Here is a 22,031-nt window from a genome sequence, read left to right as displayed (position 1 = left end):
CTGGGTGATAAGCTCACAGCGATGCAGGTAGGCGACCCCCTCGTGTCCTCGATTTTTGACTACCTGACTGGCAGACCACAGTATGTACGCCTGCAGCACTGTGTGTCAGACAGAGTGGTCAGCAACATTGGAGTTCCACAAGGAACTGTCCTCTCTCCCTTCCTCTTCACCCTCTACACCACAGACTTCAGCTACTGCACAGAGACTTGCCACCTTCAGAAGTTTTCTGATGACTCTGCAATAGTTGGATGTATCAACAAGGGTGATGAGCAAGAGTACAGGGCTACAGTGAAGGACTTTGTCGCATGGTGCGAGCGGAACCACCTGCAGCTCAATGTGACAAAGACAAAGGAACTGATGGTGGACCTGAGGAGAGGCAAGGCACCGGTGACCCCTGCGTCCATCAGGGGGGTCAGTGTGGACACTGTGGAGGATTACAAATATCTGGGTGTGTAAATTGACAATAAACTGGACTGAGCTAAGAACACTGATTCCCTCTACAGGAAGGGCCTAAGGTCCTTCAACATCTGCGAGACTATGCTCAGGATCTTCTATAAGTCTGTGGTGGCGAGTGCTATCCTCTATGCTGTTGCATGCTGGGGAAGCAGGCTGAGGGTGGCAGATGCCAAAAGACTCAACAAACTGATCCGCAAAGCTGGTGATGTTGTGGGTGCAGAGCTGGACTCGCTGACAGCAGTGTCGGAGAGGAGGATGCTGTATAAGCTGCAGGCCATTATGGACAATGGCTCCCACCCACTCTACAACATGGTGATGAAACACAGGAGCTCATTCAGTGCAAGACTCATTCTACCAAAATGCACCACAGACCGCCACAGGAAGTCATTCTTACCTGTGGCCATCAAACTCTATAACTCCTCCCTTAATGTGTTATTCACAAAGTGTGGCTCATCTGTGCAAAACTCAATGCCAAACAGTTCATATGTGTAATAATAATAATTGTGTACAATAATTCAGAGGTAAAATAATTTGAACTGCTCTATACTAGATGTTTAATATTTATTATCACAGTCACCACCACTTTACTATATTCATAAGAACTTAAATCTTGTGTTCTCTTTATCTTTGTTTTTAAATTTTTAAAGTGTCTATTCTTTTACATAAATGGCTGCAAATGTAACAACTGCAATTTCCCTCTGGGATCAATAAAGGATTCTGATTCTGATCATAGAGGCTTTTTAAATGAAGCAGTAGAAGCCATATCGCCCCCTACACTTCCTGTAGTGTATTACACTCTGTCAGAGTGACTGTGTGGATCATATGAACAATATAAAGGCTTTCAAAACGAAACAGTAGAAGCCATATAGCCCCCTATACTTCCTGTAGTGTAATAAAGTCTGTCAGAGTGACTGTGAGGTTCATATGAACATTATAGAGCTGTTTAAATGAAACAGTAGAAGCCATATCGCCCCCTACACTTCCTGTAGTGTATTACAGTCTGTCAGAGTGACTCTGTGGATCATATGAACATTATAGAGGCTTTTTAAATGAAACAGTAGAAGCCATATCACCCCCTACACTTCCTGTAGTGTATTACATTCTGTCAGAGTGACTGTGTGGATCATACGAACATTATAGAGGCTTTTTAAATGAAACAGTAGAAGCCATATCACCCCCTACACTTCCTGTAGTGTATTACAGTCTGTCAGAGTGACTTTGTGGATCATATAAACATTGCATCTGTTCTTTAACAGATTTGATACTGCAGGCTCTGTCCTCCCCGGTCCTGACTCCTCTGTTGCCGGTCCTCACCCCCCTCTCCCTCCTGATAGCCTGCCCCCCTCCTGTGACACCCCATCTCACACCTCCACCCCTCCCCGACCCATCACCTCTACAGTGCGTCTCACTGCTGACCAGTTGAGAAGACAACTGATGAGACTCTACACAAACAAGGCTGCAGGTCCTGATGGGGTCCCCCCAGGGTGCTTAAAGCCTGTGCTCCCCAGCTTTGTGGAGTACTGCAACATGTCTTCAACATGAGCCTGAGTCTCCAGAGGGTCCCTGTGATGTGGAAGACATCCTGCATTGTTCCTGTTCCAAAGACGCCAAAGACTACAGGCCAGTGGCACTGACGTCCCATGTCATGAAGACCATGGAGAGGCTCATCTTGGATCAACTCCGGCCCATAGTCCAGCCTTCTCTGGACCCCCTCCAGTTTGCCTATAAGCCCCGTCTGGGAATTGAAGACGCCATCATCTATCTGCTCAACCGATTATACGCTCACCTGGATAAGCCAGCCAGCACTGTGAGGGTCATGTTTTTTTACTACTCCAGTGCATTTAACACCATCTGGCCTGCTCGTCTGGGTGATAAGCTCACAGCGATGCAGGTAGGCGACCCCCTCGTGTCCTCGATTTTTGACTACCTGACTGGCAGACCACATTATGTACGCCTGCAGCACTGTGTGTCAGACAGAGTGGTCAGCAACATTGGAGTTCCACAAGGAACTGTCCTCTCTCCCTTCCTCTTCACCCTCTACACCACAGACTTCAGCTACTGCACAGAGACTTGCCACCTTCAGAAGTTTTCTGATGACTCTGCAATAGTATATATCAACAAGGGTGATGAGCAAGAGTACAGGGCTACAGTGAAGGACTTTGACGCATGGTGCGAGCGGAACCACCTGCAGCTCAATGTGACAAAGACAAAGGAACTGATGGTGGACCTGAGGAGAGGCAAGGCCCCTGCGTCCATCAGGGGGGTCAGTGTGGACACTGTGGAGGATTACAAATATCTGGGTGTGTAAATTGACAATAAACTGGACTAAGCTAAGAGCACTGATTCCCTCTACAGGATGGGCCTAAGGTCCTTCAACATCTGCGAGACTATGTTCAGGATCTTCTATAAGTCTGTGGTGGCGAGTGCTATCCTCTATGCTGTTGCATGCTGGGGAAGCAGGCTGAGGGTGGCAGATGCCAAAAGACTCAACAAACTGATCCGCAAAGCTGGTGATGTTGTGGGTGCAGAGCTGGACTCGCTGACAGCAGTGTCGGAGAGGAGGACGCTGTATAAGCTGCAGGCCATTATGGACAATGGCTCCCACCCACTCTACAACATGGTGATGAGACACAGGAGCTCATTCAGTGCAAGACTCATTCTACCAAAATTCACCACAGACCGCCACAGGAAGTCATTCTTACCTGTGGCCATCAAACTCTATAACTCCTCCCTTAATGTGTTATTCACAAAGTGTGGCTCATCTGTGCAAAACTCAATGCCAAACAGTTCATATGTGTAATAATAATAGTTGTGTGCAATAATTCAGAGGTAAAATAATTTGAACTGCTCTATACTAGATGTTTAATATTTATTATCACAGTCACCACCACTTTACTATATTCATAAGAACTTAAATCTTGTGTTCTCTTTATCTTTGTTTTTAAATTTTTAAAGTGTCTATTCTTTTACATAAATGGCTGCAAATGTAACAACTGCAATTTCCCTCTGGGATCAATAAAGGATTCTGATTCTGATCATAGAGGCTTTTTAAATGAAGCAGTAGAAGCCATATCGCCCCCTACACTTCCTGTGTCTTACAGTCTGTCAGAATGACTGTGTGGATCATATGAACATTACAGAGCTTTTTAAATGAAACAATAGAAGCTTTTTTCTCAGCTCTGACCTTTCTGGTCCCTGATGTCCACCATGGCCTGAGACTCCAGCAGCAGAGAGATGAGCTCCAAGTTTCCGTTGAGAGCAGCATGGTGGAGCGCAGAAAACCTAAAACACACAAACATACAAACACACAGTCAATGTCATTACATTAGTGATCACAGACAGTTATGACTGTAGTCTTACTTTTATTAGACAGTCAAGCTCAATGCTCACTTTTAAGAAGCATCTATAAACGTATCTCTTTAATTCAGTATTTGATTAAACCTCTGTGTCGTGTTTTTTATCTTTTAATTTGATCTGTTTCATTTTCTTCTGATTCTAAATTAATACTTATGATTTCTTGTATAACTATGTTTTATCACCTGTCTGTAAGGCACATTGAGCTGCCATCGGCATGAAAAGGGCTATATGAATAAAAATGAAAGAATCAATCTAGCTCAATCAACTGTGTGATATGACAGGCTTCTAAAGCAGCGTCACAGTCAGGTTTATCAGGTCTATATAGTTTATATAGTGTATAGTAGTACTGCTGAGTCCTGGACACATTAGTTAGCATAGTTAGTACTGATTAGTGTATAGTGGTACCGCTTAGTCCTGATCAGACTAATTAGCACATATTAGAACTGATTAGTAAATGTTAGTACTGGTAGTGTATAGTAATACTGGTCAATACTGGTTAGACTAGTTAGCATATGTTAGTACTGATTACTGTGTGTGTTAGTATTAAGATTAATGTATAGTAGTACTGCTTAGACTAGTTAACACGTTAGTACCAGTTAGTAAATGTGAGTACTGATTAGTGTATAGTAGTACTAGCTAGCACTGGTTAGACTAGTTAGTATATGTTAGTACTGATTACTGTGTGTGTTAGTACAGATTAGTGTATAGTAGTACTGCTTACTCCTGGTTAGACTAGTTAGCAAATGTTAGTACTGATTAGTGAACAGTAGTACCCGTTAATACTGGTTAGACTAGTTAGCTTATGTTAACACTGGTTAGTGTATGTTAGTACTGATTAGTGTATGGGAGTACTATGTGGTACTGGTTAAACTAGCTAGCATAAGTTAGTAGTGGTTACCATGTGTTAGTACTGGTTAGTATATGTTACTATTGTGGTAAGTATCAGACAAAGTAAAGCAGCTGGATAAAAAAATTCACAGAGGAGCAGGCGTGGAGACAGATGGACTAACAGACCAATGAATGGCTGAACAAACACATGCAGCAATGTGCAAAGGAAAGGACAGACAGATGGACAAACAACCAGATGGATAAAGCAACAATGAGAAGAAAGGGGCAAACAAACAAAGCCATTTGTGAATGAAGGAACAGACCAGTGAATGTTGGTGTTGAATAAAGGAGTGAATGGGCGACAGGCGGCTACAGACAGGTGGGCTAGTTTGCTAGCTTCTGGTTATGCTGGGTTAGCTTTAGCTCGCTAAGCTTCTTTGACTTTGAAACTGTTTTGTGTGAGCGGGGCCAGAGACACAGCCTTGTGATTGGTCTGGGGGATGATTACGGAAGTGTTACCCAAGATTAGGACCCAGTTTACACTAAGAGGACAGACATATGGTGAAGGTCATTAGGGGTCATTGATCATAGGAGCTTTATTCAAGGGATGAACTTGGTATGTGTTTACCTGCAATCGTGACTAACCTCATTAGAAAGAAAACACAAGATTATGTTCTTTAACTGTCACTGTAAGAGTGAATGAGCCACTGCCTACACCCCCCACCCCCCAACCAACCCCACCCCCATAGGGGTTTCTTCCCTCTATTCAATTATCAGTCTGAGAAAAAGGCACAGAGACAGTTCAGCAGGGTCGCAGCAGCTAGCAGACACTGTCAAGAATACAAAAAATGAATAACGCTCGCAAAGAATCAGCTCTGAAAGTAAACGTAACATAAGCATACCCATAATCCCCGGCTGCAGACAGATTAACGTTAATATTCAGTGATATAAAGCCTCTGTAGTGCTCGCTGTAGGATTCACATGTGGGTTTTTTAAATGGGCCAGACAGAGCGATCTGATTGGTCAGTCTACGCTGCGGCTCAATCGCCACGACTAGAGTGTGGAATGTGCTGTAACCATGGTGACGGTCATGAGAGAGAGAGAGAGAAAGAGAGAGTGAGAGTGAGAGAGGATGCTTAGAGTGGAATACTAAACACATGCACAATCCCTCAGTGACCCCACTTTCACTTTCTCTGCATCTCTCGTCCTCTGTACCTCTCTCTCTCTCTTTCATTCTGTCTTTCTTTCTCTTTCATTCTGTCTCTCTCACCCTCTCTCATTCTATCTCTCACCCTCTCTTTTGCTGTCTATCTCTCTTTTTTCCACCCATTTCACCCCTCTCTTTATTTGTCTTTATCTTTTTGTTCTTTTCTCTCATTTATCTCCCTCTCTTTCCCTTGCTCAGTCTTTCTTTCTCTCTCACTTCCACATCTCAGTCTCTCTATCTGTAGCTAACAGTGAAGAAACCCACTAACTCTCTGTCTTTCTCTCTCTCTCTCTCTGAGTTCAGTAGTAGAGTCACAGCTGTGCAGTCTTCATCTCTCTGCAAATCACAACAACTACCTCCATGTCTCACTCTCTTACTCTCTCTCTCTCTGTCACACACACACACACACACACACACACACACACACACACACACACACACACACACACACACACAAACAGTGTGACCTACTTTTTCTAATGAGTGTACTGAAGCCTCAGGCTTCCCTCCAGAGGAGCTGCCAGGACCTCATCACTGAACACCATCAGCATCACCATTATTGTCACATCATCATCGTCATTATTATGTCACCATCATCATAACCACCATCATCAATACCCTCATAAACACCATCATCTTTATGTCACCATAATCACCATTGTCCTCATTACCATCATCACCATCATCTTCATCACCATCATCATCTTTGTCACCATCATCACCATCATCCTCATTACCATCACGATTATCGTCATCAACATCGTCATTATGTTACCATCATCATCACTATCATTATCACCATCATCACCATCGTCTTCATCGTCATTGTCATTATGTCACCATCATCGCCATCGTCATCACCATCATCAAATCACCATTATCATCATCGTCACCACCATCACAATCATCCTCATTACCATCATTATTATCACCATCAACATCATCATTATTATGTCACCATCATCATCATTATCATTATCACCATCATCATCACCACCATCTTCATCGTCATTGTCATTGTCACCATCATCACCATTGTCATCACTATCATCAAATCACCATTATCATCATCATTGTCACCACCATCACAATCATCCTCATTACCATCATCATTATCACCATCACCATTATCATCATTGTCACCACCATCACAATTATCCTCATTACCATCATCATTATCACCATCACCATTATCATCATTGTCACCACCATCACAATCATCATTACCATCATCACCATCATCTTCATAGTTACCATCATCTTTATGTCACCATCATCACCATCGTCCTCATTAGCACCATGATTATTGTCATTATCAACATCGTCATTATTATGTCCCATTCATCATCACTATCATTATCATTATCATCATCACCATCATCTTCATCATCATTGTCATTATTATGTCACTATTATCATCACTATCACCTTCATCATCATTACCATTATTATGCCATCGACATCAACATCATGATTATCGTCATCATCACATCAACATTATCATCATCATTGTCATCACCATCACAATCATCCTCATTACCATCATCATCATCACCATCATCATCATCATTATTGTTACCATCATCTTCATTATGATGGTATATGTATATATGACACCATCACTTTCATCATCATCATCATCATCATCATCATCATCATAAGCAACATTGTCACACCATCATCAGAATAATCATCATAACCATCATCAACACCATCATGACCGCAATCATCTCAATCAACATCATCATCAAAAAAAATCTTAAGTATCAACACAATAATGAACACCATCATCAGCATCACCATTGTCATCATCACCATCTTCACCATCATCCTCATCATTAACTTCACCACCATCGTGACTATCAGTAGCAGCAGAAACAGTATATCATGACCACCATCAACATGATCATTGTCACATTCACCAACATTATCATTACTTTCATCGTCATCGGTACCATCATTACAATCATTATTATTATTGTTCATCACCGTCATCACCATCATCATCACAATCATCATCACCATCATCACCACTTTCACCATTATCATCACAATCATCACTGTCACCATTATTATCAACAACACAATCGTCATCATCACATTCACATCATCAGTATCATCACCAGCAGCACCACAAACCGCACCATCACTATTATCATTATGAGCACCACCAAGATCACCATCAGCACCATTATCTCCACCACTGGCATCACATGATCTTCACTGTCACAATGTTGAGCACGTGATAATACTTAATGATAATTCACGTCTGCAGAGCTACGTTTGTGTGGTACACTGTATCCTCTCTGACTCACACCGAAGGAACAATAGGAGAACTGAAGCGACCTGTGGGTGGGAGTGTGTTGGTTGGCAGTGTGCCAGTCAGTGTGTTTGAGCTCAGTGTGACGTTGTGTATGCGTGCGACTGGTTCTCGTTACGTGACTGTGAGCAGCTTACAGTAACATCTCTGTTCTGAGCACAATGCATTATTACAACTGTACGTTCATCACATCAGCGTCCAGATGTGCTGAATATGGTTAGAGCCGCTCTCCTGTGGAATCCAACAAGGAGAGAACAGGTGTCTCCTCCGAGCAAAACCTTAATAATTCATTAACGATGCTCCAGATTGTTCTCATCTGTCTGGGGAACGTTAATTATGCAGAATCGTGACTAAACATGCAATCAAACACTTACAGTGAAATATCTCTGAAAATTATGCTGCTGGTTACAATATATACAAGGCCTTATTAGGACTGAATTGGGCTCAACAGCCTGTTAGGGTATAACAGCTGGAGCTGGGTAGAGGGAGCCACATACTAAATGTTTGGGAAATTTAGCCAGTTTCCTCTGTTTAACCAATTACCCCACCAATTAGCATGAATGTCAGAAAAAAACATTGCTTACCTCTTGAAAATGTAGTAGCCTATGAAGGTATAAGGTGGGTGTTTCTAATAAAACGGCCAATTAGTGGAAGCACGAGCTAGGTCTTTTCAATAAAGTGGCCAGTGAGCAAAAGTACAAGGTAGGTGTTTCTAATATAGTGGGCAATGACTGAAAGTACAAGTAGAGTGTTTCTAATAAAGCGGCCATTCAGTGGAAGCACAACGTGGGTGTTTCTAATAAAGTGGCCAGTGAGTGAGGGTACAAGGTAGGTGTTCCTAATAATGTGGCCAGTGAGTGAAAGTACAAGGTGGGTGTTTCTAATAAAGGGGGCAATGACTAAAAGTACAAGGTAGGCGTTTCTAATAAAGTGGCCAGTTAGTGGAAACACAAGCTAGGTGTTTAACAAAGTGGCCAGTAAGTGGAAGCACTATGTGTGTGTTTCTAATAAAGTGGCCAGTGAGTGTAAAGCCTGATGAAACCCTGAAACAGACTCTTTTTCTCTGATTTGATGACACTGATCAGTGTGACAGTGACTGAATGATGGCAGCAGCTTCTTTTCTGCACACACTGACAATTATTTAAATAAACATCCATTCATTCTGCTGGATGTCCTCTTAGTTTAAGCTGATTGTGGAGATTAGCTCAGCCAACTTGACCGGTTACTACTACAATCATGTAAACAAACATGTTCAGTCATTCATCAGCTTTATTAGCTCTATATACTGACCTCTGTGTTGTAAAGCCTGATGAGTAATCTGGCCTCAACTCTTTACTAATCCACACAGAGATTAGTGAGATAAGCAAACTCCACTGTAAACGTTGAGCACTCCAGAACAACAGCTGAACTCTCCTCTCTCACTTCAGCACTCAGAGAGCCTGTTTACAGCTGTTTGAGCTGTCAGTAGCTGTTTTTAGCTCACCAGATCCACTCAGGAGAAGAACGTCAATCTCTGACTTCACAATGATTAAATCAGTTGATTCTTTAGGAAAAGATACAATAAACAAATACAACAAAACACCAGTATGTTTATGAAAAGCCATATTTTTTAAAACTGTAAAAGTCAGTGACAGTGGAGTTTCACGTTTGCAGTTTTACTGTGCTCTAATCCACAAATAACAAGTCTGCGCCACCTTAATGAAGACCTGGTTGAGGTTCGATGGCGCTGCGAGAAGCTCTGAGGGTATATATAAAGAAAAGATCTGGGTGACTATTGGGTGGTTTGGGTGGTTTTAACTACAGTAAAGAGGCACAATTTGGACACCAAACATCTCAGTTGATTGACTACAAGAGTGTGCACTGAAAAACTGAAAAAATGGTGATGCTATTCCTTTAAAGTTTATGTGTTATGTAGTTAAAATGCATACTTGAAAAATACTTTAGTTTTATGTATTTAGTAATGTGTAAAAACCTCCGCTGTGGTGACCCCTAAAGGGAGCAGCCGAAAGACGAAGAAGTAATGTGTAAAAACTGTATTGCAGTTAAAAACCATTCTTGTAAAATAATGCAAGACACGTTTTTTCCTACACAATCAGTTCCCCCTTTGAAGAAGATCACTTGGCTAGTCACCCACAGGTAATTTAAGAGTCAGACCCCTGGCCTAATCCCACCTTCCAAACCGCTTATGCATCTGAGTCATGGGGGTGATGGGATCTATCCCAGCAGTCATTGGGCGGAAGCAAGGATACATCCTGAACAGGTCACCAGTCCATCTCAGGGCAGACAGACAGACAGACAGACAGACACACACACACACACACACACACACACACACACACACACAGGCAATTTAGCATGTCCAATTGTCCTGACTTCATGTCTTTGGACTGTGGAAGAAAACCAGAGCACCCGGAGGAAACCCATGCAGACACAGGGAGAACATGCAGGCTGGAACAGTCTGTAGAAATGAATATAGGTCTCCTTCATCTGTCTGACTGGAACAGCAGTACAGGACTGCATATGTAAATCTTCACAGGCTGAGCTCTGAATTCAGCCTAGTCCTGAATCTGCTGGTTTAGAGTTGTACGGTCTTCGTTTCCCTCAGCTCTGTCATGCAGGGCTGTGGTGATGAATGCAGCCATTGTTCTGAGAGTTCTTGGTGTGTTCTGATCAATGCTGCAGTGACTGGGATATTCTTCCACAGCTTTTGAAAATACAGCCAAAGAAAAGAGGCGAGGCCGAGCTTTGATCTGTGGAGCTCTTGGCTGAATGCAGGTTCAGGCAAGAGATGAGTCTCTCTAGCGTTACACAGTCTCATATTGAAGAACCATGATCTGTCTGAACTCTATCCTCCACCAGAGGGCAGAATAGAGCTGCATCTCATGTTTTGGTAGAAGAACTTATCTGTTTAGTCCAGTGAAGGAAACAGAAAGTAAAAAGATTACTACACATTGTCTGCAGGCTACTGCACCATATAAAGATTACCAAACACCATCTAAAGACTACTGCAGTCGTCTAAAGACTACCAAACACTGCCTAAAGACTATTGCACTCATGTAAAGACTACCAAACACCATCTAAAGACTACTGCAGCTGTCTAAAGACTGCCAAACACCATCTAAAGACTATGCAGTTGTATAAAGACTACCAAACACGGTCTAAAGACTACTGCAGCTGTCTAAAGACTACCAAACACCATCTATAGACTACTGCAGCTGTCTAAAGACTACCACATACACTACATAAAAACTACTGCAGCCATCTAAAGACTACCACACACTGTATAAAGATTACTGTAGTCGTCTGAAGACTACCAAACAGTCTACAGATAACTCCACTATATAAAGACTACGACATGCAGGTAGACTACTGCAGCAGTTTAAAGACTACCAAACACCATTTAAAGACTACTGCAGCTGTCTAAAGACTACCAAACATATCTAAAAACTACTGCAGCTGTCTAAAGACTATGCAGCTGTATATAGACTACCAAACACCATCTAAAGACTAGTTAGTGCAGCTGTCTAAAGACTACCAAACACCATTTAAAGACTACTGCAGCCGTCTAAAGACTATGCAGCTGTATAAAGACTACCAAACACCATCTAAAGACTAGTGCAGCTGTCTAAAGACTACCAAACACCATTTAAAGTCTACTGCAGCTGACTTAAGACTACCAAACACCATCGAAAGACTACTGCAGCTGTCTAAAGACTACTAAACACTGTCTAAAGACTATTGCAGCCATTTTGAAGCTGCCATACACCATATGAGCTCAGCTGTAGCACTTAGAAATGCTCCCATTAACAACAGACTAAACCATTTTTACACTTTACCCTCTACTGTATAGAACAAAACTTTCAACAACCTTTCATGAACTTTAAGTTACTTCAAGAAATTTTCATGATACCTGATATGGCACAATATTTGTTTCAGTCATCTGATCAGTTGGAAGAGAGACAAAAGAACCGGTAGTGGTACATTTTAAAAATTACTATCAAAAACTGTGAGCACAGAGATTTTTATTCAGTTTTTGCATTAATCCAGTTAAATAGGACTAATTCTGCTCTCTAGCCTCTACTATCTGCCAGGACTTGCTGATGATCAGCTGTGAGCCGAGTTTGCTTTGTGCTGTGATTACGTCTTTATTTCTGAAGTCTACAGGATCTGAGTGAGACCTAAAATACTCACAGAACCAGCACACAGATGGGCAGAAAATGATGGAGGGATGAGTGATGGCACTGAGAGATGGAGGGATGAGTACTGGCAGTATTACATGCTGGATAAAGTGTCCTCTACAAACCCTCTGTCTGTATCAGGATGCTAAAAGCTCTCTGATGCGCTGAAACACTGAGTGCTCTAAAGCTGGGCTTCATTTCCAAGACTGATAAAGCCTGAACATGAAAAAATTCACCAAACACAATCAGTTATTACTTTCTATTGAATCAAACACTGCTGTAGGACTCATTTGCATAACAGTCTAGTAAACTACACTTAATTGTTCTCAAATACACCCAATGACACTCATTTACATTGTATTTCCACTTATTCTGTACACTTTCTTCAAATTCCAATCAAATTCTGCTCAATTCCACTTTACAAATACTCATTAATATCCGTCTCTTGTGGCTCAATTTCTACTAATTTTCTCTTATTTCTGCTGATATACACTAATTTTCACTTAATTCCACTCAATTTTACCCAATTCCACTCAACATTATATAGCCCAATTTAGAACTGGGCAATACAGCAAATATTGCAACACTTGAAGACATTTTCATAATATTTTTTCAGATATCTGATCAGTTTGGATTGAGAAAAAATAACTAGTAGTACTACATTTTAAACACTATCAAATTCAATGATTTTTATTTGGTATTTGGCACTAAGTTTAGTTAAACGAGACCAATTTTGCTTTTTTTCAAGTAAAATTATCTTAAATGTAGTCAATAAATCTAATATAACTCCTTTTGAGATTGTTTTCAGCTTAATATTAGATTATTTACTTTATTTTTAGTCTGTTTTTACTTGCAAAATTTTCTGCCAGTATAGTAAGAAAATTTTGTTCAGTAAACTTACCCAAACCAAGTAAATAATCAGTGCACAACCATCTCAAATTGGAAAATATTATATATATATAATATTATATATATAAATATTATATATATATATATATATATATATACAATATATATTTCACTTGACAAGATACTAATTTTCACAGTGTTTATACTGAAAAATTCAGTTGGTCAGCATCTGCAAGTACTGACGATATACATGATATGTTCAGAAAAGCATATCACATTATATAACATAATTTATCACGATAATGACATATACTGTCATACTGCCCCGAGTTTACTCAGTTCCACATTTGCCACACTTAATTTTAGTCATTGCCACTTCTTCCACCATTCCCACTAATTTCACTTCCACTTAATTCTACCTATTTCTGCTCTATTCCTCTCAGTTCTACAGAGAAATATTCATTATTAGAGAGCAGAGCTGAGGCCACTAACTGTCTGACTGAAGTCATACCCGAAAGCAGTGATGTTATGGTGCTGCAGTGATGGAGAACACAGCAGCTGCTCTCTGTCTCTATCTGTATATACAAACTACTGGCCTCAGGAGAGAGAGAGAGAGAGAGAGAGAGAGAGAGAGAGAGAGACAGAGACAGACAGAGAGAGAGCATGCAGAGTTGTCAGCCTTAAATTTGTGCTTTTATTGACCAATTTAGTCTATTTTGTTCACTGACATCCTATTTGTTGAACTCTACATGTTTGCCTTTTCACTGTTATCTCTGTCCATATGTATCCTCTGCTTGACCCTCTGTGATCTGAGGGCATTTTCTGGATTTGTTCTTCATTTCTTAAACTCTCCTTTAACTCTCTTCATAGAACATGATCCTCATATGTTTCATATCAAAATGCTTTGTTATCTCCATCACTACTTTCCAAACCCGCTTCAGCAGCTGTAAAACCTCTGCACACTGTTTCACACGAGATGTGGACTGAATGAAGAATGAAGGCTTTCCAGCGAGATGGTCAGTCCTAAGTGATTTTCTGAGTGTCCATCGGTCAGTTACACACCAAATGTAGACAAACACACAAATCCACCAGTTCTACACGGTGAGAGGCAGATGACCATTATCTGGTTTACTGCTTTGTGGCTGAGCTATTGTCACTCCTAGACACTTCCAATTCACAACAATAGTAGTTGTCTGGGGCAGATCTAGCAGGGCATAAATTTCACAACCTTTGGCAGAGGGGACATCCCATAAAAGTGCCATGTTTGAAGTCTCTGAGCTCTTCAGTACAACTCATTCTACTGCCAGTGTTCGTCTATGGAGACTGCATGACTATGCGCTTGACTTTATGCACCTGTTAGCAGTGGGTGTGGCTGAAACACCTGAACTCAATAATTAAGAGAGGTCTCAACATAATTTTGTCCGTGAGCTACCACGACTCATTTTTACTGCTTTCCTGGTTCTTTTGCTTCTTCTATTGTTTAATGGTGATGAAATCCTGCCTTAACTTCTTGTAATTGGTCCAAAAGTGTTAATGCATCCAAAACAGTGTTCTCATGCTACAGACAAACCCGACCATGGTTCAATTTGACTGAGCCCACCAATCCAGACTGTGGCCCAGAACTAAATAAGATAGAAGTGAAAGCAGCCTTAATGGTGAAGTCAGGCAAAGTGCATCCAGACAAATGTATTATTATTATTATTATAAAGGATGGGAAAAGACGGTGATTAGTATTTATTAGTGATGCGGTATCGGTGAGCCAACCCAAATGCTAATGCTAGCTTGGTTGTATTTATGTGTTTGTAGCTTTGTGGCTAGGCTAGCAGTCTGGATTGGGTGGCACCACAGGAATTGGTATAGTCAGAGAACACTGAAGAATGAAAACATGAAATAACACCACAAATAACACTCTAAAACTCTAAGCTTAGGCTGAAAAGCCTCTTTAAAGGGTCTTTAATTAAGAGAGAGAGAGAGAGAGAGAGATGGAGAGATGGAGAGAGAAAGAGAGAAAGTGAGTGAAACTGAGAGACAGACAGAGAGACAGAGAGAGAGAGAGAGAGGGAGAGAGAGAGAGAGAGACTGAGAGAAAGTGAATGAAACAGAGAGACAGAGAGAGAAAGAAAGAGAGTGAGAGAGAACGAGTGAGCGAGAGAAAGAGAGAGAGCAAGTGAGAGAGAGCGAGAGAGAGAGACAGAGAATCAGAGAGAGAGTGAGAGAGTGAAAGAGAGAAAGAGATAGCAAGAGAAAGAGAGAGAGAGCGAGCGAGAGAGACAGAGAAACAGAGAAAGAGAGAGAGAGTGAGAGAAACATAGAGAGAGAGAGATGGGCCCAAAACATCTCAGAAAAGTTCCAGAAAGCAATCAGAGACCCTGATTGAGATTTGTCATATTTACACCCTACACATCCTAATCGATAAATACATCGTCCAAAATAAAAACAAAATCTTTGCATGTTTTATTGATTTCAAAAAGGCTTTTGATTCCATTTGGCACCAGCAATAAATGCAGCATAAAAATTGGCAATAAACAAACAAATTCCCAGGAGAGCGGAGTGAGACAGGGCTGCTGTTTAAGTCCAACTCTAATATATACAGTAATGAATTGGTGAAGTTATTAGAGGAGTCCACAGCTCTCGGTCTCACTCTGCACGGCTCAGAGATTAAATTCCTGCTCTGTGCAGATGACCTGGTTCTGCTGTCCCCCTCAGAACAGCAGAACCTGGACCTGGGCCCTGGCAGTAAACCTGAAAAAGACTAATATAATGATATTTCAGAAAGGATCCAGATCTCAGGGAAAACAACACACATTTAGATTAGGTATGAATAATATTCAAAAGTCAAATAGTTACAATTATTTAGGTTTAAACATCAGTTCTTCTAGAAATTTGAACTTTGCAGTGAATGAACTGAAAGGCAAATCTCGCAGGGCTTCCTATGCCATAAAACAACAGATTCCTGTGAAAATTCCATTCAGAATTTGGCTAAAAATATTTGAATCAGTAACTGGACCAATAGCCCTTTATAGCAGTGAAGTGTGAGGCCCACTTACTAATCAGGAATTTCACAAATGGGACAAACACCCAATTGAGACCCTGCATGCAGAGCTGTGTAAAATTATTTTAAAGGTGCACAGAAATGCCACAAACAACGCATGCAGGGCGAAAATCGGCCGATTTCCATTCATTATAAAAATACAAAAAAGGGCAATCAAATTTTGAACACATTTAAAAGACAACGACCCCCACTCATATCATTATAAAGCCCTGTAGGACCAGTAATTGAGCAAAGACAACAGCCTCCTCACTCAGCTGGTCCTGAAGCACAGTTCAACACAAACACACACTAACCCCTCACTAACACACACTAACACCTCACTAACACACACTAACACCTCATAGGCTCAGGACCAGAACACACCAGCTGAACCAAATTACAAAACAGCTCAAACTGAATTACCGCACCTATTGGGAAACTGAGTCAAACTCACAGAGCAAAATGCAGTGTTATTTGGCCGTAAAACGTCATTACAGCGTAGCAGATTACCTGACCACAATGACTGACCCTAAACTGAGGTCCACCTTGACGAAGTACAGACTCAGTCAGCATCGTCTGGCCATAGAGACGGGCAGACACAGGAAGTCTTGGCTACCCAAGGATCAAAGACTGTGCCGGCAGTGCCAGAAGAATAGGCCTGAGACAGAGCAGCACCTTCTGACTTAAAGTACCAAATTTACTCCCATTAGAGCAAAATTCTTCACCAAAATCACCAAAACATGTCCTGTGTTTGAGAATCTTCTCCCCATAGAGAAGCTGCCATACGTTCTAGGAGAACATAAAGAGTTCTGCACATTGGCAGCGCAGTACGTTCACACCTGCCACACTCTGAGGGACAGTGAGTGAAGGCACCATATCAGAGACACACATCTAAAAAGCCATAATATACCGGATGATGATGATGATGATGATGATTATTATTATTATTATTATTATAGCAGCACCTGTTATATCTGTTCTTGCTTTATATCTGTTACTGGCTGTTTTTTTTGGTATATATTGTACTTCGTTCTTAATTTCCATGCGAAAGCTTTGGCAATACGAGTGTTAATATAATATAATAGAGAGAGAGAGAGAGAGAGAGAGAGAGAGAGAGAGAGAGAAACTGAAGTTCAGACACAGAAGCTTTTGTCCTCCTTCATCTCAGCTAACCTACTTCCTTCCTGAACGATGACATCAGAATGACCCTGTTTAACATTCAGCCTCATGAATATTTAATGAGGAGGGAAGACCCTCCATTCTCACCCTATCAATATTAATAAGCAGAGTGGTTTAGTTTGTCCTGCAGACAGAGGAGAGGGAGGAAAGAGACGCTGCTTTTCAAAAGTTTCAATTCACTGTTTACAGTAAGAAAAATCAGGAAATAAAATCATTTACATACATAAAACATAAAATAATATCCTGATAAAATGATGCAAGATATGAAATAACTCTGATACTCTGGTGCTCTGCAAATTCAAGGGCTTTAGATTGTTAGTTATAAACTGTAAATAAATATTTATGTAATATAAATATGTTAGAACATCAGGAATCAGGGAGAAAAGGTTCTATTAAAATTAACTTCCAAAGTTCTTTTATAATAAAAAAGCCACAAAAGTTCTAATAAAATTCATATACAGAATTAAATTATAATAAAATTAACATCTAGAATGAAGTTCTAATAAAATTCATATCTACCACTCTAAAGTGGTGATAAAATCTTGAGGCAGATCAGAATAAAAACAACTATTGACTATTACAGTATTTTATTTATTAACTAATTAATAACGTATTGTTTCTCTTTGAATATTGAATAAAACCTTCAAGTTTAGTTTGAAATATTTCTAAAAATATATAAAAAGTTACTACTGAATAAAATTAATTAATAATTCCCAAATGACTCCAAACTTTTGAAGGTAAATAAACAGTTGCACACAGAGACTCAAATAAACACTGTGAGTGATGCTTACAGTGAGTGACCCCGAATGACCCCAAATGACCCTGAATGACCCTAAATGACCCTCACTCACCCGTCTGTGTCCTGGAAATTAACGTTGACCTTCTTAGCAGAACCCAGCAACTCTGCACAGAGAGAGAGAGAGAGAGAGACATTAGATAACAATAAAATAAACATTCTGTCCAGGAAACTGAATACAACGTTACAGAACATTTCCCTCCTTTATAAACATCTGCTGTTATGATTTAGAATCAGCTAATGCATTAGCCTGAATGCTAACTCCTGCATAAAACTTCAAATTCCACATTGTTGATTTTCTAAGTGAAAAAAGTTACAAAGAGCTCCTTCTGCCCATTTTAATACACAATTAATGTTGATTTACATGAGTTTAACATTTTTGGAAACAACAAAACTAGAAAACATGCAGCCTGTGCAAAAGTTATCGCACATTATATATATTTTAGGTTTACTTTGTTAGTTTAATGCTAAACTCCGTAAATAAACAGAGCACTAAAATATGACAGTATTTGTGATTCTGTAGATTTCAGACACAAACAGAAGTCCAGTTTAATATTTTCTATCTGACTTCTAACAATCACCTGTCTAATATAAATTAATTAAATGACTTAATTTAACATTGTTGTGATGTCAGCACTCAAACCCCTCAGATGTTTAAACCAAAACAGTTTCAATAAAACATAAAACTGTCACACTATTATTTAGACAGAATCTTCACAATGTAATGGACATGCAGATAAATATAGAAGATGAACATGCCTGAAGGATTAGCACAGAGCTGCTTCAAGCAAAAATAGGAGTGAAAATCAAAATTTCTATTGTCAGCCAGCGCAAGTGCACACAAACTTGTAGCTGATGAATGAAGGACACTTCAATAACCGAAGCTGTGTTACTGATAGATAATCAATGGCCATAGATTTCACAACTAAACAGTCTCTTCACACATTAGCAAAGCAGCTAACACTAACAGCAGTGACAGGAAGGGAGAGGAAGAAAAGCCTGCTGGTCCTCGAAGGCCACAAACACAGTGAGCACAGTCAAACAGAAGCCTGGATCACAGTGGAAGGATGTGGGAGAGGAAACAGCCTCTATTGTTCTTGTGTCCCTCAGGATGAGCTGGATATCAGCGTCCATGGCTAATTTACACTCTGTTAGAGCTCAAGATTAAAGAAAACTCCTGTCTTTAGTCCTGAGTTAAAATCAAGATGAGATTTTTCATAAATTCATATTGTAAAATCAAATATTTTCTTAATTAAGGAGCTAGATCTCATCTTACAGCATCTTATCTCCAGTTAGAAAATCTTAACTTACTCAATCAAAGTCGACAATCAGCTATCATGTCTGTTTCCTAGCAACTATCATAAACACATGCGGCTGAAACACAAACACGTCATCAAAACAAGTGAGTTACATGTAAGTTACGCTGCTGTTACTGATGTAAAAAGGGTCTAAACAGAACTAAAGAGTGATAAACTATGAGTAGTGAATACTGTGAGAGCACCCCTTGCTGTTTATCAGAGTCGCCACTCCCCAGTTTCAGTCTCCATTTCCCAAATGCTTTAGCTGAGTGCGCTAACATTATTCCTCCTAATAAACAGAAAAACGTTAAGCTCCGTCTCCTCATTATTCACCACCATCACTGTAATATTTCATCATCAACATTAACACACAGAGGTAATCAGAGGGGCGGTGGAGTTCGAGTCTGCAGCATCTGAGGTTTTTAAAACACAGAGTTAACACAGAGCTAGACAGTTATGTGTGATTTTAAAGGGCTGCCAGAATCTGACTCCCCTTCATGCACATGTAGGCATATGGACACTTTAGTGAGGGACTGACAAACACTGACCAAATAGTTTCTCTCATCACAAGTAAAAAAAAAAAAAAAAAAAAAAAATATAAATATATATATAAATATATTTGGGAGGAGTTTCTCATAAAGTGGCCAGTGGGTGGAGCTACAAGGCAGGGGTTTCTGATACAGTGGCCAGTGGGTAGAGCTACAAGGGAGGGGTTTCTAATAAAGCACTATAAGGGAGGGGTTTCTCAAAAAGTGGCCAGTGGGTGGAGCTACAAGGAAGGGGTTGTTCAAAAAGTGGCCAGTGGGTGGAGCTCCAAGGGAGGAGTTTCTGATCAAGTGGCCAGTGGGTAGAGCTACAAGGGAGGGGTTTCTAATAAGGTGCTATAATGGAGGGGTTTCTCAAAAAAGTGGCCCTTGGGTGGAGCTACAAGGGAGGTGTTTCTGATACAGTGGCCAGTGGGTGGCGCTATAAGGGAAGGTTTTCTAAAAAAGCAATCAGGCAGTAAGTGTGAGGTACAATGCAGGATGAGTTCAGCATATTCCACGGTATTTGAGAGTTTGTACGTAATATAATCCTTTATTTCTCCCTGACCTTGACGAGGATTTATATTCAGTATACACTGATGATATAAATATATGCTTTCGAATCAACTCCACAGCTCCTGAACATTGTTATCGTTAATTACGTTGCTGCAGTATCTCTGATGAGCTCTGTGAATCAGCTAATTAGATCTCTTTCTCTTTCCACACAGCAAGTCTGCATGCAGGGGGATAAAATATGGGTCAGTACAAATAAAGCTCTCAGAAGGGAGCTAAACATTTCACTCCACCGACCCAAACAGCGCAGAACGACACATCAGAGAAACGTAAAGGGCTTCGTATTATCATCCATTAGGTGATACAGAGTGGAGACTGGCCCAGTGGGGGAAAGGCTGGTTCTCTATCAGAATTAATGAGAGATCTCAGTAGTGCTCAGCAGGTTTCAGCGAGCTGGTATTTCTGTAGTCTTCTAGTAGAAGATAAAGCTGCAGTTTCATAACACATGTATTAAAAATATTAACAGTAACCACATAACTTCTTTCTTAGCAATATTTGTAATTATGATGACTCACAGAAACTCATCTGGAGCTCTTCAGTCAGAAACTGACCACTGATCAATGACTAGAAAATGACCAACACAGACATATGTACATATGAGCTAATGTCTCTAATGCTAGGGGATTTTAATAAAGTGGCCAGTGGGTGGAGCTATAATGTAGGGTTTTCTGAAAAAATTACCACAGGGTGGCGCAACAAGTGGCAGATTTCTAATTAAATGGCCAGTGCTATATGGTAGAGCTATAAGTTGCCAGCTGGTGGAGCAACAAGGAAGGAGTTCCTAATAAAATGGCCAGTGGGTGGAAGTAAAAGGGAGGGGTTTCTAATAAAGTGGCCATAGGGTGGAGCTATGAGGGAGGGTTTCTAATAAAGTGTCCACTGAATGGAGCACCAAGGCAGGGGGTTTCTGATACATTGGCCAGTGGATGGAGTCTGTTGATGGGAGCTATAAGGGATGGGTTTTTGATAAAGGGGTCAGTGGGTGTAGTTACAAAGCAAGGTTTTCTGATAAAGCAGCCAGTGAGTGGAGCTACAAGGTGGCCAATAAGTGGTGTGTGGATGAAATATGAAAATCTTCAAATGAAATATGACTGATTTTGGTCCATAAACCCACACGAATGTCATGTAAGTAACACTTTTGCAAAAACAAAACAAACTACAATGAAAACATTATTGGCACTTTAGCTAGTAAAACATTGCACAGTCCTCATAATCTCAGTATAAAAGTCCTAAAAACAGCACCAGTATATCGACGCTCTTCCGAAAGGGCCGGCAGATTGTGCAGACTCACACCCGACAGAGCGGGGAGCAGATAAACGTGTCTGAGTGTGAGAGCATCTCTGGGGGTTTGGGACTGGAGCTGTTTTTCAGGCTGATGCTGGAACTTTTAGAAGGAAACGGCTCTAATGGAAAAATCAAAGAGCCAGAAGTAGCC

General features: G+C 40.6%; 1 protein-coding gene across 1 annotated transcript in view; it reads right to left on the bottom strand.

The window, feature by feature from the left end:
* caskin1 (CASK interacting protein 1) overlaps positions 1-22,031 on the bottom strand; it is a 176,356-nt gene that overhangs the window by 73,051 nt on the left and 81,274 nt on the right. Inside the window, 2 exon segments of the mRNA XM_037544688.1 lie at positions 3,641-3,738; positions 18,257-18,308. Coding sequence (XP_037400585.1) covers positions 3,641-3,738; positions 18,257-18,308 — 150 coding nt within the window.

The sequence above is a fragment of the Pygocentrus nattereri genome, chromosome 14 (assembly GCF_015220715.1).
Source record: "Pygocentrus nattereri isolate fPygNat1 chromosome 14, fPygNat1.pri, whole genome shotgun sequence".
Classification (NCBI taxonomy): Eukaryota; Metazoa; Chordata; class Actinopteri; order Characiformes; family Serrasalmidae; genus Pygocentrus; species Pygocentrus nattereri.
The sequence above is the reverse complement of the archived record's forward strand: the minus strand, read 5'-3'. Positions and strand labels throughout refer to the sequence as shown.